Source organism: Entelurus aequoreus, linkage group LG03 (assembly GCF_033978785.1).
Source record: "Entelurus aequoreus isolate RoL-2023_Sb linkage group LG03, RoL_Eaeq_v1.1, whole genome shotgun sequence".
NCBI lineage: Eukaryota > Metazoa > Chordata > Actinopteri > Syngnathiformes > Syngnathidae > Entelurus > Entelurus aequoreus.
This window is the reverse complement of record NC_084733.1, coordinates 49250528-49277661: the sequence shown is the minus strand read 5'-3', so window position 1 is coordinate 49277661 and position 27134 is coordinate 49250528. Positions and strand designations below refer to the sequence as shown.

Below are 27134 nucleotides of genomic sequence, written 5' to 3'. Positions count from 1 at the left end.
GGAACTTTTAACTCCAGGATACCAAAACATTTTGGACAATTCCATGCTCCCAACCTTGTGGGAACAGTTTGGAGCGGGCCTCTTCCTCTTCCAACATGACTGTGCACCAGTGCACACAGCAAGGTCCATAAAGACATGGATGACAGACTCTGGTGTGGATGAACTTGACTGGCCTGCACAGAGTCCTGACCTAAACCCGATAGAACACCTTTGGGATGAATTAGAACAGAGACTGAAAGCCAGGCCTTCTCCGCCAACATCAGTGTGTGACCTCACCAATGCGCTTTTGGAAGAATGGTGGAAAATTCCTAGACACACACTCCGCAACCTTGTGGACAGCCTTCCCAGAAGAGTTGAAGCTGTAATAGCTGCAAAAGGTGGACCGACATCATATTGAACCCTATGGGTTAGGAATGGGATGGCACTTCAAGTTCATATGTGAGTCAAGGCAGGTGGCCAAATACTTTTGACAATAAAGTGTATATCCAAGTTTTAATTCAACAGCGTTGTCCATTGAGAATGTGATAATACTCACCGAAACTCTTTTGTGAGATAGTGTCAAAAACCAAAAGATACTGGATGTCTGCATGTTGTTTTACACATTTATTTTTCAAAATAGGTAAATGTTACAGTTTCACTTATTTACAGGGTTTGAAACAGCAAAATAAATAAGGCGGTAATGGTATAGCAAATGGATGTAAATGGTCTAAAATGTACAGCCGCTTTGGCTACCAAAGGTCACAACTCCAAGAAAAAAACAAGGCAAACTACAGTATTAATAAATAAAGCTATGTGAAAAAATAAATAGGGTACTCTTCTGCTCTAATTTAAACTATTTTTTTTACATAAAAAAAAACAAAACTGGGAATCTTTCACACTCTTCATTTTAAAGCACATAATAATCATCATGGTCAAACAAACCTACTCAGTCACTAAGTAAAAAGTCAATATATATTTCCTACTAAATTTGGCATGACAATCCCCTTTATCAACACTGAATTGTTTGACAAATGAAATTCTACTTTAATCAGATTGGTGCGAGGCCTCCAGCTTTGACAGTCCAGTATGTGGTTACTGTGTGCAAATATCTGATTATCATGTTAATCCCTCCAAGAATCCTGCAGTGGCATTAGGAACAGAAAAAACAACTAAGCCGGAAAGTGCTACATGTAACAAGCTCCGATGTCGTAATGTGCTCTGCATTAGGTTTCGGCCACAATGAAAACTACTCCAATAATAATGAGTATGAGTTCGTCATTTGATTAGTAACACCTGAATATTACTAACAAAAATAAGTCGGAATTAAGTTGTAATTGTATGAACTTTTTTTTTTTTTACGTTTTAACAAAGTCAAGTTTTGTCTAGTAAAAAGTTTTTTTTTTGCTTTATTTGTTCGTAATAGTTATTTTCTTCATAATATTGAATACATCAAAGTATTGTATTCAAATGTTCTCTTCAGTGGGATTCTAATATTATTTGTACTGTTTAAGGAAGTAGTAAATCATTTATTTTTATTCTGCTCCCCAAACACTTTTTAAATACACGCCACATTGCACTTGAATATTGAGGCTTCACCACATCAATATTTTTTTTTAAATATTTTGGGGGGGATTATTTAAGCTTATTCTACATTTTTGTGGTCCTGAATTGAACATTTTTAAGCATAGGAATATCAATACTTCAGTAATATTTGCCACTAGAGGAGACCAAACCAAATCGTTCAATATCGTTGCCACTGATTGGCTCAAACTCAGGCAGCGTTAGTAAATTGGATTAAAAATGTGTAAAGGTGACTAAAGAGTGTTACTTTTTGTTTAGAGGGCTCTCATAATGTTGAAAAACGTATTTAGAAGGTCGTAACATGTTTTATGTTGTATGAAAATATTCTGCTTATAATTAATGATTCCTACTTTGCAGGAATTAATTTATTGCGGACATGTCCGGAACCAATTAGCGGCAATGAACAAGTGACACTGTCAAAGTTATTTTTGTGCCACTGCGTTAACACATACTGTATGTGTTGACCTTTGACATTTGAGCTGTCCAGGCTGGTCCACCAATACTTGCAGCTAGGCCTGGGTATCCAAAGTGAGACCCGAGGGCCATTTTTTTTTCAGCCCCCAGCTTTTTTTTATTGGCACATTGTAAACATCTAATAACATGTCAATATTATATTACATTAGTAACTATACTACAATGCTACTTCAAATAGCTTAGCATACATTGGATTGGTTTTAGCTCAGTGAAGAATATCAATAAGTGGCAGCCCACATCCTTCAATACTTCTACATGCATCTCTGGCTGGAAAAAATACACTCCTGGGATACGGACTCCAGAACTACCATCACAAGAAATTCTAGTCTTTTATTGTTAATATTATTCACCAGCACCACCTAAGCTGTTTTTGTTGTATTTTTGACAATTTGTTGCTTTAACGAACTTCAGTTTGTGATTTCCTGTGACTGACAGCTAAAAAAAGAGAACGGTAAGTGACAGAAAAATAGTAAATATAAGACTGCTTTTGTCATTTCCTAATGGAGTAGTAGAGCAGTAACAGGCTTTAAAGCTGCAACATTTAACTTAAAGCAACTGGATTATTTTTGTTTGTGGAATATAGGGCTGCAACAACTAATCGATTAAAATAGATTATTAAAATAGTTGCCGATTAATTTAGTCATCGATTCGTTGGATCTATGCTATGCGCATGCGCAGTTTTTTTGTTTTTTTTAATGAAAAAAAAAATAAAAAATTTTTAAATAAACCTTTATTTATAAACTGAAACATTTACAAACAGCTGAGAAACAATAATCAAAATAAGTATGGTGCCAGTATGCTGTTTTTTTTCAATAAAATACTGGATAGGATAGAAATGTAGTTTGTCTCTTTTATCCGATTATTAATCGAAGTAATAATCGACAGATTAATCGATTATCAAATTGTTAGTTGCAGCCCTAGTGGAAAATGTTTCACCATTTATCCTAAAAGGTGCTTCAGTTCCAATTGTTGTAACTAGGATTTGACAAAAACCGAGGTGTAAAATTGGTGGTCCAGACCAGGAGGAGCCTTGAGAGGCTGAAATCATGTGTATCACAACATATAAATAATATTACCTTGAGCAACACAAGGTAGAACTAGGTAGCTGTTATATTATCTAACATCCACTTTTTTATTCATATGCTGAAGTTTAGCGTATTAAAGAATTTTAACATTAAAACATCAGTTTAAAAAACCTTACTACGTTAGTTTCACTACGACAGGGATTTGAACCCAAGACCTTCAGATTTGCAACACAAGTACTAATGATGCACACCACGAGAGCAAGCAGAAGTACAATCTGTTTCCATATTCTTTCTCATCAGTGACAGATGATCATGTGGCCAGCAGGGGTAACATTTGAAGCGCCTTGTTATTCAGTAATTGGACATATGATTCTTTACGCAAATGGTAGTTACGGGTCACAAGAGGGTTGTTACTGAATGACCGCCCTGTATAACAATAGACTGTAAGAGCCTATTTAGGGGGGACTTTTCCAGTGGTATGAGATCATCTTTGGGGGAGGGATGTCAGGACATTGTTGAGGCACAAACCTTCTGTTTCGAGAGCCTTTCTGCTTTAACATGCTGTAGGTTAGGGTTACGCACTATTGACAATAGAAATGAAATACATTTGGTCGACAATAGGGATTGTAATATCGTTATGCATTTTGATGACATTTCAGCTGTATTCTGCATATTTGACAGCGACAAGTGAACAAAGGTGTCCTCAGCGCATCGTAGCGTCCTCGCTAGCTGCCAACTAATCCTCACCTCCATGGCAGCAAATAAACTAAAGTTGCCACTGGAGGATGTTAAATAGCTAAACGTGCTACACTACACACCGTAAGAGGATATGAGGCAAGTTTATTTATAGAAAAGTTTGTGCTAAAAAAAAAGTTTTAAAAGGCCATGCTAACTGCTATGCTAGAGCTTGTGAATGTAAACAAAAGGTGGGAAGATCGGTTCAAAATCAACAGTAATTATATATCGTATCAGTAAAAGGTCGATAATACAGTGATTAGATCAATATTTTTATTATGACAAAATGTTTATTGTTTAACTGGACGAGGCTCATGTCATCACCTATCGTTTACAAAAATGTCCTGGCATCTCTCCCCTAATGATTGTCTCGTTCCACAGAAAGAGTTCTGCCATCAGACAGGCAAACTGTTAGCAGCCACGACAACAAACTATGAAACACACACTCCGGACTTAAATAGGGAAACTCCACAACTAAAATTTTACATCCAAAGGATAAAAAGGTGAAACGTCTACAACAGACCAGAGTTCATTTACCTCGATTAACCCTTTATGGATTATGTGGAGCTCTGAATTTCCTTAAACATTTCAATGATGTCTTTTACATTCTTCCTGAATGAACACCATTTTGTGTCATTATTTACAACCCCTAATTTGTGCATGACCGAAGACCCCAGTGGGAATTCCTGTAGATTCTTGTGAGGTTTGTGTGTGTGTGAAGGTGGGAATGTTTCAACCAAGCAAAGATTTGGCCCCCAAGAAGATACATCCAAGAAATACAGAGTTGACCTAGAAGATCATGGATACAAATACTGCTGCAATATACACAAAGTACTAACATAGGGTGTGTCAAGCCGGATGGATCGTCCCAGTTTGGAGGATTCAGTTCCTTTGGCCGACCTGTGAGAGATTCAGACAACATCCATGAAGCGAAGGGGCAGCATCCTGTAAACTTCTTTAAGATGGAGCCCCCCCATCCTAAAGCTTTTCCTCTCCCTTTCTTGTCCAAAAGGAGGCAAAAACAAGCGATAAGGTCACAAAGTTTGAAGTCTGACTGAGTGATCAGGGCAAAGCAGAGAGACAAGATGTCCACAGCATCTCATTGTCCATGCTGGCTATGGTCCAAACACTTAAAGTGTGGCTTTACTCTGCTTCTTCCAGTCACAGAGAGAAGCGCAGGTCGGGAGCTGCTTCCGTGGAGTGTGTGCGTCCATGCACAAATCACCATGGATACAGCGGGAGATGGTGCTGACGGCGGGTGTTAGCGCGCTGTCCAGTTGTTGGCCAGCTTGGCTCTGGGGATGATCATCTTGTCTGTGCAGGGAGAACTCATCTCAGGGGAGAAATGGATCCCGCAGTCGTTCTTCACGTTCTGAAACTTGTTCTCCTTGGAGGGCTCCATGTAGACCACCGAGTTCTTGTTGACGTGCTTGAGAATAACGGTCTGAAAGGTAAAAGGAAATGTGAAAATGAGTTACACACACTCACTAGCATTGTTTAAAGAAGCCCTTTGATGACTTGTTGTAATGTTGCATACTCAAATCTACGGATGTCAAAAAGAATGAGTTAACTCATGTGGTTATCCCAAACATGATCACATTAATCACACAAATTATTTTGACCACACATGCTCCTTTACCTTAAACATGGATGGTTACCTGAAATGCGGAGCAGGTTGTTGTAGAGTCAGTGATCAGGTCAATGCATACATGCAAAGATGAGTGAGGAGACTGACTTATGTGCTCACTGGCAAATTTAATAAACCCAGATAACAATTTAGATAAAACTATTACCAAGTTTTCAGCAAATAAATTTTCTATTATTGTTAAACATTTACAATTTTTTAAATATTTATTTCTTGGGCTTGTGCAGTCTGCTTTTGATGTTGTTCAGTCCCAGCTGACTCAGCTTAGACGAGTGCTAAATGTAGAGGAATCTAAGGTGATGTTATTCTCAAATGGCAAAAGACTGCCATTGAACATTCCAAAAATATCAACTGCTCATAGGGTTGAACTTGAAATTAGGGCTGGGCGATATATCGCGGGTTTGTCTCTGTGCGATATAGAAAATGACTATATAGTGATATTCTAGTATACGTTCTCACACAGTTGCTTTTAGCTGCGGGCATTACGCTGCATGCACTTCCCACTCTTTGTTGTCTCTCCTTCTCACAGAGACTTAAAACAAGCGCACCTTCTTACATACGTCACGTGAGCAACGTCATACGCTCCCGCGGAACAGACAGGTAGCGACATGGTAACGTTAGCTGTGATGCTAACGGTGCGGTGCGAGTGGGAATACGAGAGAGAGAAGGTGCGACTCTGGTAACAAATGAAGGAGGAATTAATTCCCAAGAAAAACAGCACTAAAAGTAGCTTTACTGCTAATGTAGCATCATTTAATAGTCACCCGCTAGAAAATAAGGAGTGCTTGAAACTCCGCATGTCAACAGCTCCGTTCGGTGCCACACCAACAAAACGCCGAAGCAACTATTTCCAGATCAACACCGTATGAAAAAATAGTCAACAGAAGGAGATAACGTCCGCAGTAACCTACCACATAGTGAAGGACATACTTTATTTGATTTCCTATTATGCAGCTCATTTTTATTTGACACTTATTGAAATATCTTGTGTGATATCATGCACAAAAGTGCACTTTATTTGTTTTAAACTATTGTAGTGGCGTTCTGTACAAAAAGTGCACTTTAATTTATTGTTGTTTTGATATGTCATCTTAGTGACATCATGTACAAAAGTGCACCAATAGCTTGTTTTAAAATGTCTCTGACAATCTTGCACTTTCTGTTTTGAAATGACATGAATGTTTGTGCCACTGCTTAATAACTGTTTAATAAATACAGTTTTGGTAAATTGACTTAGTTGTGATTTCCCTCTCTGCATGAAAGTTTAAAATAAGAATGTATTAATGCAGTATGAACAAGAATGTTTTAATGTAGACACAAAGAATCATCATACTGCTGTGATTATATGCATCAAGTGTTCATTCAAGGCTAAGGCAAAATATCAAGATATATATCGTGTATCGTGACATGGCCTAACAATATCGAGATATTAATAAAAGGCCATATCGCCCAGCCCTACTTGAAATGGTCACAACATAAAAGTACTGTTATCGATGAGAACTTTTATTTTTTTAAATTATTATTTTTTTAATTTATTTTTTAAAATCGCACAAGGAAAAACTTGTCTAAACCAGACCTGAGCAAAATACGTCCCGCTAAGCTTTTCAATCCAGCCCACAAACGTTTCCACAATAATTTATTTTTTAAACATTTAATATCGAAACTATTAATGTGAAGTGACATTTTCAAATTAGCGTACGCCTTGAATTATAGAAAATATTCCAATGGTAGAAGTCTATGCTTTTGAGTGATATACAAGTTATTACAGTAATCAAAGGGACTACGTCACAGCAGATTTGTTTCCAAAGCAGCCTGTCCAAAACACGAGTGTCAGGGACAGACGCGGAAGCAGATTTGAGTATTTTCATCTAATTGTGGCATGAGCATAAGAACACTGGTATGCGACATGCAATGACACAAGGTGTACCTAACGTTGTGACCAGTGAGTCTATGCACCTTTTATGAAGTTTATTTTCGACTGTGTCTGAAAAACAGACATTTTTAGATATTAAACGGTGTAACTTTTTCAAAAGATACAGTATTGTGTGCTATCCCCACCTTCTTTGGTGCACTGTAGCAGGACATCTGCACCCACTTCTTTTTCTTGTTGATGAGCAAAGCCACAATGAGGAAGACGATGATGGCCAAGAGGAGACCTGCCAGGATCCATGCAGCTGATTGGTAGATGAGAGCCATCTCTGATTGGTTAGGGTAACTGTCACCCAACATCGTCTCATCTGTGGAAACATACAGTATGAAAAATCTAATTACAACATGGAACAGTTGTGTAGGCTCATATTACCATCAAGGAAAGAATTGATCTTGTATTGGCTATTAAGAAGGTTCCTGTGACAAATCCCTTTTTTAAAACTACTTTTCCTTTTATGTGCTCTTATTTTGTTACATCTCATCCGTTTCCTGTTTACTCCTGTCTGAGGAAGAAGCTGTGGTGTGCAGCTGTTTGTAATCACCAATCAGAGGGTTCATTATTTCCACATACTAGTGTAACCTGCACAGTACGTTAGTTTCATCTCCTTGGGTCTTTTTTCCCCATCCTCGTCTTTGTTTTTGTACTTTATGATTTGCCTGCGGATTCGATCTCAGAGTATGATTTAAGCCACTTTTTCCTGCACATTCCTTTTATCTCTGCAAAGTGGGGGCCTAGCCCGAATAGATCATGACAGCTTTGGCCCCATGGTGGCTTACTTGGTAGTTGTACAGTGCAAATGATTTGCCACTTGCCAAGATTTTACATTTATTTTGTAGAAATGTCCCTAGTTTTAGGAAGTATTTACCCTTTTTTAGTCAACACTTAAAAGAGGGTAAATAGTTCCTAAAACCACCGTTGCTTAAAACTTAGGTAACATTTAAATAATTAATATTTATTAATGTATTATGAATATTAATATTATGAATATTCTGCCCAATGAGTTATAAAAAGTGACAGGTAATAATGTTGTTACACCTGTCCTGCTGTTCTGCTCCGGTGCAGACCGTATTAGAGGAGCACAGGGCAGACGTTCCCTCAAGGGACAATGTTTTCGTCGAGTTAACAACCTTCACTTTACACGCCAATGGGTCTGCTAAGCTACGCTTTCAGGTCAGAATGACGAGGCCGCCGATTCGTGAAAATCTGGTTGCTTCATTATTTGTTTTGCAGGACACAACCGGACCCGTTCTTCCTTCTACTGCGCAGTGCACGCGCTACCTCTCTCTCTTTACTCGCCCACTCACTGACGTCACTAACCCAACACATTGCTATTCTCGCAAACACACATGCTACTCTTAAAATTAAACTAACTCCCCTGCTTTGCACATGTAGATACATAGACGCGCACACAGCTGCTTGGATTGATGCCAAATATTAGCAGAGTCAAAACTGCCCATCTAACATCAACTAATGCAAGGGAAATTACTGAATTTTGAAACAAATTCCAACACTGTGTTTTATTTTTAACAATGTGTGTTTTACCTGCTACATGGCTTACCTGTGTACATTTATCCATAGTAGTGTTTTTAATACTTACTAATAATTTTATTTTTCTTAAAGCACAGACCAGGAATGGCAACCATAAATCATGAATAATTTAATATAATGTCAAAGCTTTTTATTCTATTCTAATCTAATCCTTGATTATGGCAGACTATAAGTAATATCGCAAATTGTACATTGTTCTTTGAGTGAAACAAGAAAAGCCTAATGTGTTTAATGCCCTTTAATTTATATTTTAACCTTGTAAAATTGCTATTTGAGTGCAATTGGAAACATATGTTTATTGTATTGTAAGATTTTCTGTTAAAGCCATTTGTAGTTCCCCTTATTTGGAAAAGTATCTATATACATTTTGGTACCGGTACCAAATTATTGGTATCAGGACAATCCTAATTCTAACTTATATCACGTAAATAAGATCCCCCACAACAGTGCATCCTGAAGAGACAGTCAGAAAGGAGCTTGAAAACGGTCTGTGACCAAAGGACCATCATGTTAAACAATTTTCTTGTCAAAATATCACTTGCGTATTTTTTCAATGAAATATCAATAAAAATACAATTTATGCATAATTTGTTGAACGCTCGCCTCAGTCGCAAGTACTCGCTGGCCCTGAGTTGCAGGATGGGGGAGACGATCAGAAGCACCAAAACAAGCTCGCTAGTTATCTAACCAGCTAGCTAGCTTACTTGTCGCATGGGTTCATTCTCCGAGCCAAAACGTTGACAGCTTTCTATTTTGCTGCTAATCATATTTGGATTATACCAATCTGAACACTGTTAGCTCCAAACCAGTTGTAGTTCTAGAGTATTTATTAGTAGCCAGGGAGAAGGTACCGTATTTTTCGGAGTATAAGTCGCTCCGGAGTATAAGTCGCACCGGCCGAAAATGCATACTAAAAAAGAAAAAGAAAAAACATAAGTCGCACTGGAGTATTGGTCGCATTTTTTGGGGAAATTTATTTGATAAAACCCAACACCAAGAATAGACATTTGAAAGGCAATTTAAAATAAATAAAGAATAGTGAACAACAGGCTGAATAAGTGTACTTTATATGACGCATAAATAACCAACTGAGAACGTGCCTGGTATGTTAACAAAACATATTATGGTAAGAGTCATTCAAATAACTATAACATATAGAACATGCTATACGTTTACCAAACAATCTGTCACTCCTAATCGCTAAATCCGATGAAATCTTATACGTCTAGTCTCTTACGTGAATGAGCTAAATAATATTATTTGATATTTTACGGTAATGTGTTAATAATTTCACACATAAGTCGCACCCCCGGCTAAACTATGAAAAAAACTGCGACTTATTGTCCGAAAAATACGGTATATTTTTTTGATGTGATGTATTGTTAACAAAGGGCACAACAACAGAAGTAAATTACCTGAGGGGGCGCGGTTACAGGATAGAGTTGCCAAATACAAATTTTTTTCTGACTTCTTTCTTTGCATGCATGTTATCAAATCTCACAATATATTTGGGCTCTGTTTCACTCTTCCATCCCCTCTTCTACTTGTACGAAAAATCCAATCGTAAAAACTTCATTCAGAATTTGGGTTCAGTTTAGGCGCTATTTTGGTTTACGGACTATTTCTAGTCTTGCACCCATCACTGCTAATCATGCTTTCCTTCTGTCACTGTCAATAGCGCCTTTTTAAGATGGTCAAGTCTGGGGATCAACAACATTAAAGATGTATATGTTAAGACTTTTGCCTCTTTCCAGCAACTTTGTGATCAATTTTAACTCCCTAATCAACACTATTTTAGACATATACTGATCCGCAGTTTTGTTCGTAATATTTTCCCAGGTTTCCAAACTTACAGACTAACACAGTTTAAGGTGTGTTTCTGACATCGCTTCCAACTTTAAAAGGATCACTTACACATTTGTGACCCAATTTTTCTTTTAATATAATGTTTTGGCTGTGCAGTTATTGGACAATTTCTTTTAACACTTTGTCTGTGGTCATTGGCGAAAGAATTGAACTGAAACCTCCGAGAAGACTCATTGTGTTAAATTGGAAGGCAACAACGCCTCCTTGCCACACCCTATATAAAGGTATTCTTTATTACCTTGAATTGGAGAAAATTAGGCTGACATTGAACAGTTCTTTTGTGAAGTTTTGGGAAGCATGGGGTGGTTTCCTAAAATATTTAAAAGAAACTGAGCTCAAATTTGACCCTGATTGAAAGGTAGATAATTGATTAGCCTTTTGTCTGCTTTTGTGTCTTGCTGCATTGTGTTGGGGACATTCAGGAGTGCAGATGTCTGGCTTCATGTCAATATTTGCCGGTACATATTTGATATTTTATGCATGTTTTTTTTATTTTTTTTTAAATATTATATATAATGTTTGTGGGTTACTTGTTTGGGTGAAAAATAACATTTGACGTGTTTAATTGTATAGGTCAAAAATTCAATAAACAAATGTTTAAAAAAGTAATTTTACATTACATTTTCAATGATAATGTTAGTAAATTATCTATAAAAAAAATAAAAAAATTCCGTGGTGCATTACATGGGATGTGTCAAAAAAACAGCCAAAAGGTTGGTAGATGAGAATAAATCTAAAGGTAAAATTAAGTGTAGAAATGCAGGAAATGTAGTCTTGATTTTCAAAAATGTCTTTCAGGGTTTGATATAAAGTTTCCTTTTTTCTCAATGTTCCTCTGTTTCTCTCAAAGGGTGCTCACATCCCTGTTTGTACAACACAGGGAAGTGTTTTTGAATGTGGAAAAAAAATCATAATGACCCCTTTCAGAGTGTTTAGAGATACAAGCTGTCTCGGCTAATTGTTATGCTTTAAATTGCAGGCCACAATTTGAGTTACAAGCCTCCCCGCTGTAGTTGGCGTAGCAAATGTCACAGTGAACCCTGTAAGATCCACCCAAAACATCTGGTCTCACTCGCTAGCATTAGCTTATAGCCAGAGATGTTGGATGAACTATTAGAAGGAAGGAAGAAAGTGAGTATGGTGGACAGTGCTAAGAAAAGTGGATGATATTCAATGAAGAGCAAAATACGGGAAAAAAGAACAGAAAACGTGATTTCCTGGCAAAAACTGGAAAGTTGAAGACTCAATTCTGCAGAATGATACCTGAGCACATAGACTACTTTATTGCTCGTGATGTTTGACCATGATACGATACCTGCGACAGTATAAGAAACTTCTGGCGAAGATATTTAGTTCAGGGTAAGTGGTGTGTTTTAAGAGTAAAGTGGGATAGCTGGGTGTTGATTACCTGTGTCAGCAACAACAGTCGGTTCTGTGACGGCGTCGTTTCTATCAGCTCGCTGCACGCTTGTCGTAACCGTCGCTTTAGGGGTGACGGTCGACAGCAAGACTGCCGCAGATGTCGTCATTTCTGCCCAGACAGAAAATACAACTTTATTTTTAACCTACCTTATGCAGACTTCCAGTACAAGATGTTTAAAAACTATCCGGTGTTTCAGTGAATAACTGTTCTCATTGTGTGTGTGTTTTAGAGGCCTTGTGTGGAAGCCAAATAATAAAAACAAAGCTCAATCGGCTGCATATCACAGCAAACAATGGGATCCTATGCTGAGGTTTTCCTCTGTAGGAAAAGCTGATGTGGAGCTTCCTGTGCCGCCACAGAGCGAACGTTGCGGTCCGATTCAGATGGGGACAGGAAACACGTGTGAATGTGCGGATGCTCAAGGAATGTTTTTGTGGACTGTGTGTGTGTGTGTGTGTGTCACATGGAATGTTGCCGCCAATCATCGTGTTTGCCTATGCAGCGCCAGAACGGCTGGCTTAAACCAACTGACACACTTTGAAACAACTCCCTCTTTTTGGCAGGTACCATATACTCAACAATCCATGCCCTGTTCCAGTAGTAGCTCCTTATTATGTGTGGAAGTCTTGTATAAACTACATTTTAGTATATCTTAACTCTGATTTTAATGCAACAAAAACACCCAGGCTCCAAAAGAAACAATTAAAAGTTGTCTTTTCGGAGATGTGAAGCAACACTCACCGAGACAGTGCGGGCAACACTGGCCCTTGCGTAAGACGGGCACCCTGCAGTTGGCAGGCGGGCAACGCTGGGAGAAACACTGAATAGTGCCGTTGTTGCAGGTGCAGCTGGTGCAAGCGTTGGTCTTCCAGGAGTCTCCCGCCAGCAGCACGTCTCCATCGCTGGTGATGCAGTACTCCTGTTGGCTGGTGTTCACTGGCAGCAGCGGACTCTGCGTCTCATCTGTGGGCGCATAGAAACACGGGTAATATAAAAATAAGGTCCTCGTGCTACTAATTCTAACCAAAAACTTTGGCGATTATGACAAAAGGAAGTGAACATTTTAAAAAGTATGGTGTTGTTGCAGCTATAACAAACTCTGCTGCTTTGGGAAGATTTTGGAGAGGCAACCTTGTTACAATGGCCAATCTATCAAAGAGGTTTAATTGGTGGATTGTTGCAGAGATAGTTGTCCTTCTGGAAGGTTCTCCTCTCTCCACAGAGGAATGCTCTGACAGAGTAACCATCGGGTTCTTGTTCACCTCCCTGACTAGACTAAGATGAATGCAGCAATGTACACAGAAACCAACGCTTCCAATCTAATCTGATGCAGCTTGAGAGGTGCTGCAAAGAGGAATGGGTGAAACTGCCCAAAGACAGGTGTGCCAAGCTTGTGGCATGGTATTCAAAAGATTCAAGGATTGTAAAATAATATCTAAACGGTGGACATTTATTTATTAAGATATAGAAAAAGGTGTGTTTGACGAAGAAACAACTGGAAGTCCACTCTCCAAGGTAAATTCCATTACTTTAAAAAACTACTTTCGTTTGTAGTATATTCTACGATATTGTTTTTATCCAATATTTATCTAAAAGCTTGCTTTTCTTTTTTTAAAGGCATGTTTCTTGTTAAAATTGTGCTGTTTTGGAAAGGCGGTTCAGGGACCAATTAAATTGATTTCAATGGGAGACGTTGATTTAAGATTCAATTGTTTTGAGTTGAGAGCTCAGTCACAGAATCAATTAGGCCTGAAAGTTGAGGTATTACGAGAAAATGGATAAGATTTATGTGTTTGAATTTGGTATGATATTTAAGGAATTCATGTTATAAAACAGCTCTATTGCTCAATATTTCGTATTAACAAGATTTTGGAGTGTTTATGTTGGGGGTCCCCTTCTAGGTTTCCACAAAGGTGTTCAAAAAGCAGGGCTCTTAAGTGCTTTCACAACAATAACATGCAACTATTCCTAATAAGGGTCTTTTCAAACGCTTTCCACAAAATGGGAAGACAAGAGACACCGACAAAGATGCTTCCAAAACAGACTTCCACCAGGCAGATGTTATTTCCAGGCATGCCTTATCCATGAGCCAAGTCTTGGCTACTGTACACATCCATCACAGTGGCCATCAGTCAGTGGATGTGTATTATTCCCACATTCCTCGTGACCAGACCCATACATATATCAAAGGCAGGCCTCTGACAATCTGCTTTTGTGGCGGCAGATGCAGCGATAAGACACGAGCGGCATTCTCAAGGAGCAGCTCACAGACACAGTCATGCGTTGCTGATTTGTGGGCTTGGTGTTTGGGAGTTATTGCCTTATATTGTCCCAACGTGAATGAGACTTGAGCTATAAAGAAAGATCTTGGTGTCAGTTTAGATGTGAGACACATACAGGAATGGTAGAGATGCAGCAAGATAAGTCTAGGGTGAAATAAGGGCTGCTGCGAGCCTGAGGAATTGTTCAGTAAACCCAACCAGTCTTGACTGGATTCTTTACAAGGACGTGCACCTGTCATAAAACTTGCAAATCCCTCCACAAACCACATTCACATCCAAAACGCGTGGTTAACAACCTCTTTACTGTTTAGCAACGTACCGAGACATGCATGACAACAGGTGTCCTTGTTCTTGGTGGGTGTCTGGCACAGAGCCGGGGGGCACACTTCAGTGTCGCACAGTACGCGTCCCTGTCTGCAGGTGCAGCGGGTACACTCATCCAGGTCCCAGGTCTCGCCCTCCACATAGAAATCCCCTCCAGGGGCTCTGCACACCACCATGTCCATCCCCTCGGGCAGACCGCTACCTGACTCGTCTACAGTTTTACAAAGGGAGAGAAATGGTGTCAAATCCAGATTCAGGCGTGTTCAAAAGCATGCATACACAAAGACAGCCATAAAACAGTAGCCCAAAGCAATTTGGAAGTTCCAGTGGGGGTGTTCGGGTTGTGCTTTGACACTTCTCAAATTGTCTTTTGTGCCCTGCTGAGAGTGGCTGACATCTACAAAGAGTTAGCAAGTTGGCTCTTCTCACTGCAAAACGGGTCGCCTATATTTTTCAACCACCATAGATAACTTATCAATCCATCCCTCTTTGAGCTTCTCAAAACAGACGTTAAGATAATGGAGAAAGTGTTACTGATACTCCATTGCTCATAAACACATTATAATGGGACTGGCAGTGAAGGTGTGTTGTAATTACACCTCTGTACAGTGAGTGGTAGTATGCATGTTTCTTAGCGCACCTCGTCTTCAAGTAGAATAAGGCTACATTTACACTGCAGGGTAGGATGTCCGAATCAGATTTTTCCGATCTTTTTATGTAGTCGTTCACATTACAAAAAAATACGATGTGTATTGTGAACGCAAACTGACCCGCATGCAGACATGTCACACATGCTGCAGTGTTTACGGAAGTAAATATGGTTCCAATTTGAGTCAGTATAAATCCAGGCTATTGTGGCAATTTCACATATTTTGGTAAACCAAAATCCACATTTTCTGAACAGAATTATTGCACATAGAAGATTAAAAAGGAAGAGGGCAAACATTTTGGCTCGCAGCTTGTGGGGCATTTTGACGTCTGCTCTGAAGAGACAGCAGTGGTGGAACATTGACGTAAGTTCCTAGATAATATTTTTGTCTCTTTTCTGCTCATTTGTCAACTATTTATTTTGCAGTCTATTTTGGCTAAGAATTATGACGTTTATCACTTTTTGATGACGTATTGGACGGATGAAATTGACTCGAGCATTGAGACTACAGTTGCTTCAGATACATATCTGATTTGTAAGAGGCCTGGGGTCGGCTTTGAAAAACTCGGAATTGCACGGTTTACATTGACGTGAAAAAATCTGGTACAGGTCGCAAAACAATTGGAATTGCTCTGCAGTGTGAACAAACCCTAAGGTTTAGTAGGAGGAATTAATGTTGCCAACTTAGCAACCTTTTTTAGAGAGTATTCAGACCCCTGTAGATACTCAAAAGAGGCAACTACTAACGAATCTAGTAAAGAGACTTCTGGAGAGGCTGACATGAAAGCATGTAATGCCCATCTCAACGTGCAGCGGGTAAGGTTGTGAGCCCCCAAACCTCTTCTGAAGGCACTCACAAGCGTCTGTCTTGAAAAAAAGCTACCATAGAAAGATTATTTTTTAGTTCTAAACTTTTTTTTTTAGCTTTTCATGTATTTTGTTCTCCATTTTTGTCCCCCACCGTGTTATTGCTCTCTCCTACTGTGTCCAATTTTGTAAATTTGTAGGCATCTTCATAATGTAACCCATGTGGTGCGTTTGTACACTGCATCAACCACCAATTATCGCAAAATAGTATGTTCTTGATCAAGCTCTTTGACCTGGGTAGAGATGGGCCAAGTGTACCTAATAAAGTGGCCAATACACTTCAAAAGGCGAACAGATCTGACTTGTGCAAATGGTCTCCAAGATGTCTGGAATTGAAACCCAGCACGTAATTGTTCTAGAAAAAGCTATAGCTGGGAAGTGGAAACTTCACGTGACTTTGAAACTGCATTTCTCATGACACATAAAAATACGAACATGCAGCGGAGGGTCAGAGTTGAACATGTGAGTCACTCTATAAACGGAAATGATTGATTACAAAAGGAAAAATAGACTACTTTTAGACAATAATAGAGGACAGAAAATGTGTATGGTACTTTTTATACAAGCTGTATACAGAGTACTGTAACAAAGGGATAATTAACTGGTGGGTCACCAGGTAGAGGTGTGTTGTTTGTGAACGAGTCGGGTCTTTTGAACGGCTCGAAGGTAAGCGAGCTGTTCTTATCGTAATAAATTAGAATATTGTGCAAAATTTATTTGAGATTAAGGGTTTAATTATAACTAAGAGACTAATTAAAGGCTAGGGAGGTTTTTGCAGTTAGTTTTCTGATTAAAGCGTTAACAGTGGTTTTATTGAACTTTTTGACAAGTTCTCAAATATGAGATACTACAGTTTTTACTAGCCATAAACTGTGTTTAGTGATGACCAATTTGATGATAAATAGTAGTAGATGGTAGATACAGCCAAACCAGTTGAGAACCACAGCCCTGAAATTTAACCAAGTTAATTTCTAAACGAATTGCCTTAAGGAGAATAAAATGTGAAATGTATCCTTTAGTGAGTGGGTTGGATTTGGAGGAACGTGTCCCACCTTCACAAGTTGGACAACAATGGTCAGGCTTCACTACAGGATGAGAGCAGCTGGGCGCAGGACAAGATATCAGCACACACATCTCTCTTCCAGAATGACAGTAGCAGTTGCGGCAGCCATCATGCCAGCTTTCCCCTTCCTCGTATCGGTGGCCGTTAGAGGTAAAGCAAAAGCTGGGAAATGGAACGGAGGCGGTGGTGCTGGGGCTATGGGCACTCACTGTGAAATAAATATATATATATTATATATACTGCATATGTATATAAAAACATGCATTAGCCTAGCAAGTTGTGTATTTTATGCTTAAACATGTAGGCCAAATTTAATCAAACTGGGAACCACGGATAAATCAAAAATGTATGGCCTGGTGTATAGATGACCGCAATGTATGCTACTGGAGATCTTCCAGTTGTTTCAGATACTGTATATTGTAAGAGTTGGAATCTTTGGGCACCACACGATTCAATTATACATTGACTACGGATCCATATTTAACCTATTCACACATGTACAGTAAGACTCCTCCTTTGGCTGATGACGTACGTGGTAATGTCTTGCGTAATTTCAGGTCTTTGGAAGCACAGCGTAGATAAAAGACTAGATATATGTACCAGTATACTGTCGCAGGCATCCTTCTTGTTTTAATTGTTGTGCCTCTAAAAGCATGGACTGCTACTTTGCCCCAGGTCACCATAAGGAAGGAAGCCACTCAAAGATGTGCCGTATATCTACCATTCATATCTATGGCTCACTGTGTTGTTGCACTGTGTGGATATTATTCTCTTCCTAAATTGTTACTATATTTCTTTAACTATAAGGTGAACTAAAAACACTTTCATTTTCTCAAAAATTTACACAGCGCCTAATGTACGGATTAATTCTCGTTGTGCTTACAGACCTTGAAGCAATTTTTTTTATGACAGTCACACAAGAGATACGTGTGACTGCAGGTTGACGCCCCCTGTTCAATAAATGACACTATCAAGTACCCGTAAGCAAGAAAGCCCTAAACTTTGATGTTTCATTGAGAATATAGAACATTACACACAGGGCTCAAAAATCTGTCAAAATGTTTTAGTACGACTTTGGTAAGCCCACGAATCCGCAGTGCTTGACGGATTGTTGGAGCATTACGGCTACCATAGCCAGACGTACTGCGCTTCAACATAAGGGTAATATTATGGTGTGTGTGTATAAGGACCGCAAAATGTCACCTATTAAGAGACGGTATCTGTTTTGTTTCGCAATAATGTGCAAAACCAACTTTTCTCATCTATAGGTACCAGCTCAGGTGTATTTGGTATCTGCATAAGTCTCCGAAATTTGCATAATGAGTCGATAACGGCAGTCAAGAATGTTAAAATAATATCAAAACAGCGGACATTTATCCATGAAAATATAGAGAGTATATACCATAGAAGTCCACTCTCCAAGGTAAATTTGGTTCATTATTATTACATTACTTCTTAAAATTTGTGTAGTTGTTAGTTGTACATTCTATTGTATTGTTTTTTTAATACAATATTTCTTATATAAAATTGTGATTTTCTTTTAAAAACATTGTGCTGCTTTAGGGAGGTAAACACCAATTTACTTGATTTTAATTAGTAATATTAGTCTTTAATTAGTATATTGATTTGGGATACAAGTGTTTTGAGTTAAGAGCTCTGTCACAGAACCAAATAAACTCGTAAGTTAGAGTACTACTGTATTATCATTTATCATACTTGCCAACCTTGAGACCTACGATACCGGGAGGTGGGAGGTGGGGGGCGTGGTTAACAGGGGAGTATATTTACAGCTAGAATTCACCAACTCAAGTATTTGATATATATATATGTATATATATATATATATGTATGAAATACTTGACTTTCAGTGAATTCTAGCTATATATATATATATATATATATATATATATATATATATATTTTTTTTTTATTATACATATAAATAAAATAAATACTTGAATTTCAGTGTTCCGGGGACTGTCCAGTAGATGGCAGTATTGTCCTGTTTAACTTCTCCGTTCATGACTCGGCCACCGTGTTTAATAGAGAAGTCTGTTCTACAAAATGTACAGGCAACATAATTACATACCCCTTCCCCTTCAAACTGTCCTGGATGAACTGAAATTCTTGTTTCCATTCGTTTTAGAACTTGCAAGCGTATTTTTTCATCTTGCTCGTCGACGGCGTCGCCATGTCTGTAACTTCCTCGTTCTTCTGCTTCGTCTCCTTGTTGTGTGCGCAATTGTGCACTCTACTCTCTAAAAGCCGTAGATGTTATGACATCATTGGGCAGGCAAGCTGTTTATATTGTGGGAAAGCGGACGTGAGAACAGGCTGTCCCCACTCAGGTCCGCATTGAGCTGGAGGGGGCGTGGCCTCCAGCTCCGGCTGAATAAAGGGAGTTTGTCGGGAGAAAATTTCTGCCGGGAGGTTATCGGGAGAGGCGCTGAATACCGGGAGTCTCCCGCTAAAAACGGGAGGGTTGGCAAGTATGTCATTTATATACCAAAAATTATACATTGCGAGAATCGGTTTGAATTGAGAATCCAAAAGGATTCATCCTATGAATCAAAATAGAATTTAATCATGAGTTCTTGTAAGATTCACATCCTTAGTATATTGTAGCATGTAGCAAATCTAGTCCCAATTAAACAGATTTTTGAAGAGGTCTCAAATAAAATGTTGACCCACATTCTGCGCAAAATAATATATAATAACTATGGATAGGATACAGTAATGCAGATAGGTTTGCCCTCCTTTTGATCATCAAAGAAAAAACAAATATCCAATGCTGTAATTCTCTAAAGACACTAGTGGGTAGATTTAACCCAGCACAGCCAATCAGGATCCACTAGGATCAGAAAAAAGGTCAAACAAATTGAAATATGAAAAGTATTCCTCAGTTCAAGCACCACTCTTCTCTTTCGTAATAACTCTTTTTCTATAAATATTTTCCCAACAGTGGATATTTTGACAAACCCCAGACTTATCCGGCTCTTTTAAAGTTAGGTAAACATGGGCTTGTTTGCAGTAAAAGTATGTGAGTCTTTCTGTTTGTGCAGAGAGCAGCAAGTAACCCCAGAGTATTTTGAGGCCTGAATATTTATACCACAGCTATATTGGAAAAACAAACTCTTACTGTAAAATAGAATATAAATCAGTCAACTTGGAGGTTGGAGGAATCTAATTAGACTTACATCCACATCTACTGGATAAAGCCAAATAGCAACTAAAAACCCCAAAAAGGCAAACATTTAAGTCTGCTCACAAGAGCAGCCAAAGGTCACAGGAAATCAAAAGTGCAGCTTTGGAGCAAAAATTTGACCAGTGATTTTCTCCAGACCTCTGACATACTGACATATGGTAATATCCATTAGAGTGTGTTTTCACACATAGATCAGCTATAGAGGCAGTTTATAACACTAAATAAATGTAAACTCACGTTATTTACACCCACCACAGGAATTTATAATATTTCAGGTGATTGCTGTGTGTGAAATATGTGCATTGGGCAACAATAGGCTAGACTTAATATCTACCATTATCAAACTCTCCCACTGAGCCATTTGCCAATTTACTCTTATGACAACTAGCAGAGACAGCACACCACTGCCAAGCCTTACAATACTGACATCATAATGTTTTAAATACAGTTCAGCAGGCATATTTATAATGGCATCATGCAACAATGGCTATGAATTGCTAGTCTTGGCCATACCTCATGCCTTTTATTGCCACACGATGAGAAGTTGGCAATGTTGTAGGCCTACATACATACAGTACATGGAAAAAGTAGCACGCTACCTGGTTCTCACTGAAACTAAAGAAAAACTCAACAATCCTATTAAAAAATATGACAACTAGCATAACAAACATATCATTTAAATCACATGCTGTATGTTAATGCATGTGGTGTTCATCTCCACCTTAAAATAATGTTCCTGGCCTTATAAAGGGCAACCTATTCTTAGTTCCAGCAAACAGAGCCTAAAGCAAGGCTCATAGATGCATGTTTGAATGACTTGTGTGGCCTGCAACAATTTTTGACTTTCAAGGGGACCTATAATTATTTTAATCTACATTTAAAACACTTCCTTGTGGTATTGATATTATGTATTGGATATGCTTGAGTAAATTTTGCTCCACTGTCACATTTATAAACTATTTTCTGCGTATGTCTGCAAGATGTTCATTTGTGGAGGCGCCCCCAGATTGCAAATGAAACCATGCCTTACCCTCTCCAAAAGTATTATAATTTATCTTTTGAAAATGTACACTGTTTTAATATATATCTTCAAGACTAACTAACGTCAGTGCTATTTTTTTTCCAGACACAAGCTCAAATTAAAAAAAAAATCATAAATATATAGATTCATCCGGTCACAACATTAGGCACACCTGCACACACTCTGATCGATACAGACCACAATAAAATAAAATAAAAGTGATTTTAGCAGAATTTATGTCACTGCATGTCCATGCTATTGTGCACATGCAAAGATCAAATGAAAATAATACATTAAAACAAAAATATCACATATACGTACATCATCATACAAAGATTTTGCTCAATACTTTGATGCACTTTTGGCAGCAATTACAGCCTCAAGTCTTTTTGAACACGATGCCACGACCTTGGCACACCTATCTTTGGGCAGTTTCACCCATTCCTCTTTGCAGCACCTCTCAAACTCCATCAGGTTAGATGGAAGTGTTGGTTTTCATCTAGGCTGTCTCTGTACATTGCTGCATTCATCTTAGTCTAGTCAGGGAGGTGAAAAAAACCCCGATACACTGTAAAAAAAAAAAAAAAAGTTGAGAAAATGCTAATTTTCAAGGCAACATGATGCAACAAGATTTTTGCGTTTTCTCAACTTTTGACTACTATTGTTGACTTAACTAAGATTTACAAGTTGAGATAAGAGTTATGTGACATTTGACATATGACATATGTGACATATGACATAACTCTTATCTTAACTTGTAAATCTTATTTAAGTCAACAATAGTAGTCAAAAGTTGAGAAAACGCAAAAATCTTGTGTCATATGTGACATATGACATAACTCTTATCTCAACTTGTAAATCTTAGTTAAGTCAACAAAAGTAGTCAAAAGCTGAGAAAACGCAAAAATCTTGTTGCATCATGTTGCCTTGAAAATTTGCGTTCTCAACTTTTTTTTTTCTTTTTTTTTTACAGTGGGACTATAGTCACTCTGTCAGAGCTACAGTATTCCTCTATGGAGAGAGGAGAACCTTCTAGAAGGACAACCATCTCTGCAGCAATCCACCAATCAGGCCTGTTTGGTGTAGTGGTCAGAAGGAAGCAATTTTTTTGTAAAAAAGTTTTACAAAATGCACCTGAAAGACTCTCAGACTATGAGAAACTAAATTCTCTGGTCCGATGAGACAAAGATTGAACTCTTTGGCGTCAATGCCAGGCATCATGTTTGGAGGAAACCAGGCACCGCTCATCACCAGGCCAATACCATCCCTACAGTGAAGCATGGTGGTGGCAGCATCATGCTGTGGGGATGGTTTTCAGCAACATTAACTGGGAGACTACTCAGGATAGAAGGAAAGATGAATGCAGAAATGTACAGAGACATCCTGGGTAAAAACTAATGTTTCCCATCCAACATGATGGAGCTTGAGAGGTGCTGCAAAGAGGAATGGGCAAAACGGCCCAAAGATAGGTGTGCCAAGCTTGTGGCATCATATTCAAGAGGAATTGAGGCTGTACCGTATTTCTCGGACTATACGGCGCACTTAAAATCCTATAATTTTCTCAAAAATCGACACTGCGCTTTATAACCCGGTGTGCCTAATGTGTGTATTAATTCTGGTTGTGGTTACCAACCTCGAAGCAATTTTCTTTGGTACATGGTGTAATGATAAGTGTGACCAGTTGATGGCAGTCACACATTAGAGATACGTGTAAACTGCAGGTTGACTGACAAGCGAGCCCAAAACGTTGACGTTTCATTGCGAATATAGAACATTACCCACGGCACTCAAAAATCTGTCACAATGTTTTTGTATGACTTTGGTAAGCTAAAAAGTCACACCGCTTGATGGATTGTTGGAGTATTACTGCTACCGTAGTCTGACATACTGTGCTTTAACTTGCAGGTATTAATATGGTGTGTCTATAAGGACCCCAAAATAGCATCTATTAGGAGCCATTTCATCTGGCGTTTTGTTTCACAATATTATGCAAAACCAACATGTCTTACCTCATCTGTGTATTTTGGGATATTCATGGGTCCCGAAAATGTACTGTGTGTGTCCGCCATTGTAGTCGATAAGCTTCTTCTTTTTCTCTATCCTTTTGTTGTGGTGCATTCATCCTCCGCTGTTGCCATTTTTAATGTAAAGTAGCGTACAGTTCTGACTTATTTCTTTCAGTAGATTCTCTATGGAAGCCCTAACAACTACTGGTACGACAAAGATGAAAGGGAGAAGATGCTGTCAATGTGGAGCCACGTAAACAAGACCACCCATAAAACAGCACATCCTGAAGGGTCGGTCAAAAAGCGGCGTGAAGATGGTCTGTAAAATAATCTATGCAACATTTTGACCAAATAACCACCATTAAATGTTATGTAGACCACAAGAAAGTGTTTTAGAAGTAGAAAAAAAAAATCATGATATGACCCCTTTCATGCACCTTATCTGATGCGCCTTCTATATGAAAATAGACCTGAATAGATCCTCTCATCGGCAGTGCGCCTTATAATCCGGTGCACTCAAAGGTTTGAAAAATACGGTGCTTGCTGCCAAAGGTGCATCAACAAAGTATTGACAAAGGCTGTAAATACTTACGGTATGTACATTCGCAAAAAAAAAAAAGAAAAAACACTTTTTACATTGTCTTAATGGGGTATTGTCTGTAGAATTTTAAGGACAACAAATAATTTATTTCATTTTGGAATAAGGCTGTAACATAAAATGTGGAAAAAGTAAAATGTGAAGTTTTTCCAGATGCACTGCAGATGCCTGGAGGTTTAGTAAAATGTGTGAACCCTGAGAATGTTCTTGTGTTTGTTTGACATTAACTGCATATGTTTAATATGTAAACCGTCACTAGTGCATACTCTAGTAATAAAACTTTGTACGAACACAGGGCAACAATAACCAAACCACCTCAGCCTTGACAAGGACAGTTTGTGTGATTTTTGGCAAGAGTGCATGAAGTGCATTGAGTGCTGAGTGTGAGGGACCTTTACACATGCAGATCGAGCAGCCCTTCTTGTTCTGCCTGTAGCCGTCACTGCAGTGCTTGTCACAGGTGAAGGGGGGACACTTGACACAGCGACACATTTCACAGCCGTGCTTGTTGCGACTGTGGAGCGACACACACACACACACAAGTGTGAATGCCATGAAACATCAACATGAATACAAAGTCTGTGTGTTGTGGCATAAAGTGAACATCAGATGCTGAGGTTTGGTATCATCCACATCTGGACCTGCTTTTGCTCTTCTCTGCCTTTGAAGGAGGCCAAATAAAAAGGCTAACATGTTAAATCCCTGCGGTTGGCACACCATTTGAACCAAAGAAGCATTTTAAATCCAATTCAGATGCTTTTTAATTCAACCTGTTGCATATCATTATTGCTCCCAAGGTCTGGTAGACCCAGAAGAGCAAACGGAGTAAAAAAGGCTGACTGGTTGAATTGAAGTGGATTTTGAAAACCAAAAAAGTCTGAATCCAGTCCTCGGTGCACTTTAAAGGGATTAGATGCAATGAGATCATCCAGATCCAAAAGTAATCATGAGCAGCTAGTTGTTAAAGTGGAGATACAATGCATCCACTCCTCCTCCCACAGGTAACCCCTCCTATCTTATAGTTGGAAGCCTCCAGGTGTGTGATTATCATTGAGCAGTGACCTCGTGTCTGAGATAGACACGCTATATATCCTCATTGGTCTGAAAGGCATAAATAAAATGGCCGTTGGCATTTATAGTGTTAGAAGGAATAAATGAGGACCTTATAAACAAGCAGTGGATAAACACACCAGATCTTACTGGTCAGGTCATCATTTATGCGTCAAATTAAAATTATCAATAAATGCTAACATGAAAACAAGACTTTCCGCATTAAAAAACAACATACCCCAATCTAAACGTTTATTAACGAATTGCTGTCTGAGCAAATAAGCTCTTCAATTGTGCACACTGAACCTACAAGCTGTGCTCTCTTACAACAAAGTGATCGTTCTATTTTCAGAGGAACACAAGACAGAGGTAGTTTGGGTGAGTTCAAGGACCACTGAACAGAGTAGGACGCCACAACACCCGCCAGAAATAAGACCTAATACTATTAATACATGTTATTTGTTACATACTTTTCATTTAAATAAATCTTAAAGTGCTACAGAACAAACCAACATTCAAAATAATAAAAGATTAGCCATTTAAACATATAACATACTAAGACGATAACACAATCAGTGAAGCAGAAGAAACGCAAAACAGTTGGTTTTCTAACAGTGTGTTCATTTACTTTAGTTACTTAAAAAAATTACTTGGTCAAAAGATTTCAGTGTGTGTATGAGTACTTTTTGAGCACCTTTAACAATACCGCGATAATAATGATTACCTTGATCATTTTGGTCACGATAACCGTGGTATGATATTTTCATATTGTTACATCCCTAATTAAGAGTCTCAGCAGAAATGTTATGTTTGCATAATGACCATAAAGACTCAAATCTTACCAATATGTGATGCAGTATTAAGCATGAGACTATTAGCAAGATGGAGATGCCTACAGAGCATGTTTACATGGACTGTTTAGACTACTTCCATCTTAGTGCAATCAAATAATATCTGTCATGTGATGAATGGTGTGTGTGTGTGTACGTGTAATTAGGCGTGTATTAGTAAGGTTATTAAAGCTACTGTATTTTAAAAAGTAAACAACGCATAAACAGTAATACAGAATCATTTTCACATTTGCACTTTTGTACACATTTTGTACACTTTGTATTGAGATGTGTTGGATCAACTTTGAGAAAATCCAATTTGAGACAATTTCACTTAGGATCAGGTGTTGACATGCATCTTGAAAGCACAGTATTGGGGTAACACCATATTAATAACCTGATTGTATGTGATCATACTGATACAACAGGTTGATATTCTTTCATTCATTTACTGCCACCTATTAGCTTCCTTTTACAAATGGCTTTGTGCGAGAGGTGGGGTACACCATGGACTGGTGCCTCATTTTCCAGGAAATTTCCTTTATTTTATTTTTTAAATGGCACGTACAGACAAAAAAGCATTCGCACTCACGTTCACACCCGGCGAAAACCAATGCTAACATGCAAGCTCCACAAAGAGGTCTGAGCCACGTTCAAATCAATAGCTGTCAGGTTGACGTGCGTGCACACCTCGTTTCCACCATGCTGCCCATTATCATGAAAATGACACAAAAAGTACCTTTTTCATTTCGATCCCAGCATAACTGTATCCCAGTGTACAAAACAAAGGTACAAATAGGCTTGGAGACTCCCTCCAGTGGCGTACCTCACAGTCTACTGTATATTATTTCTCCAGAAGACCGTAAGATGTTATAGAAGCAACAACTTCAGCAGCAACAACTCCATATTCTTTTCCATTTTTCTTCACAAAGTGTAGTAAAAAGCATGGTGACTTGAAGATTATGTACTAGTAAGGATAAACCGTAACAGCTGCATAAAGGCCAACATGGGAGCTACAGTAACTGCTGCTGTT

At 38.5% G+C, this 27134-nt stretch overlaps 1 protein-coding gene across 1 annotated transcript in view; it reads right to left on the bottom strand.

The window, feature by feature from the left end:
• Positions 1 to 584: 584 nt before the first annotated feature.
• crim1 (cysteine rich transmembrane BMP regulator 1 (chordin-like)) overlaps positions 585 to 27134 on the bottom strand; it is a 103187-nt gene continuing 76637 nt past the window's right edge. Inside the window, exons 9-15 of the mRNA XM_062042015.1 lie at positions 24614 to 24735; positions 17381 to 17599; positions 14808 to 15023; positions 12948 to 13169; positions 12192 to 12314; positions 7498 to 7676; positions 585 to 5238 (exon numbers count right to left, since the gene is read on the bottom strand). Coding sequence (XP_061897999.1) covers positions 5056 to 5238; positions 7498 to 7676; positions 12192 to 12314; positions 12948 to 13169; positions 14808 to 15023; positions 17381 to 17599; positions 24614 to 24735 — 1264 coding nt within the window. The 3' untranslated portion in view covers positions 585 to 5055. The remainder of the gene's footprint in view (positions 5239 to 7497; positions 7677 to 12191; positions 12315 to 12947; positions 13170 to 14807; positions 15024 to 17380; positions 17600 to 24613; positions 24736 to 27134) is intronic.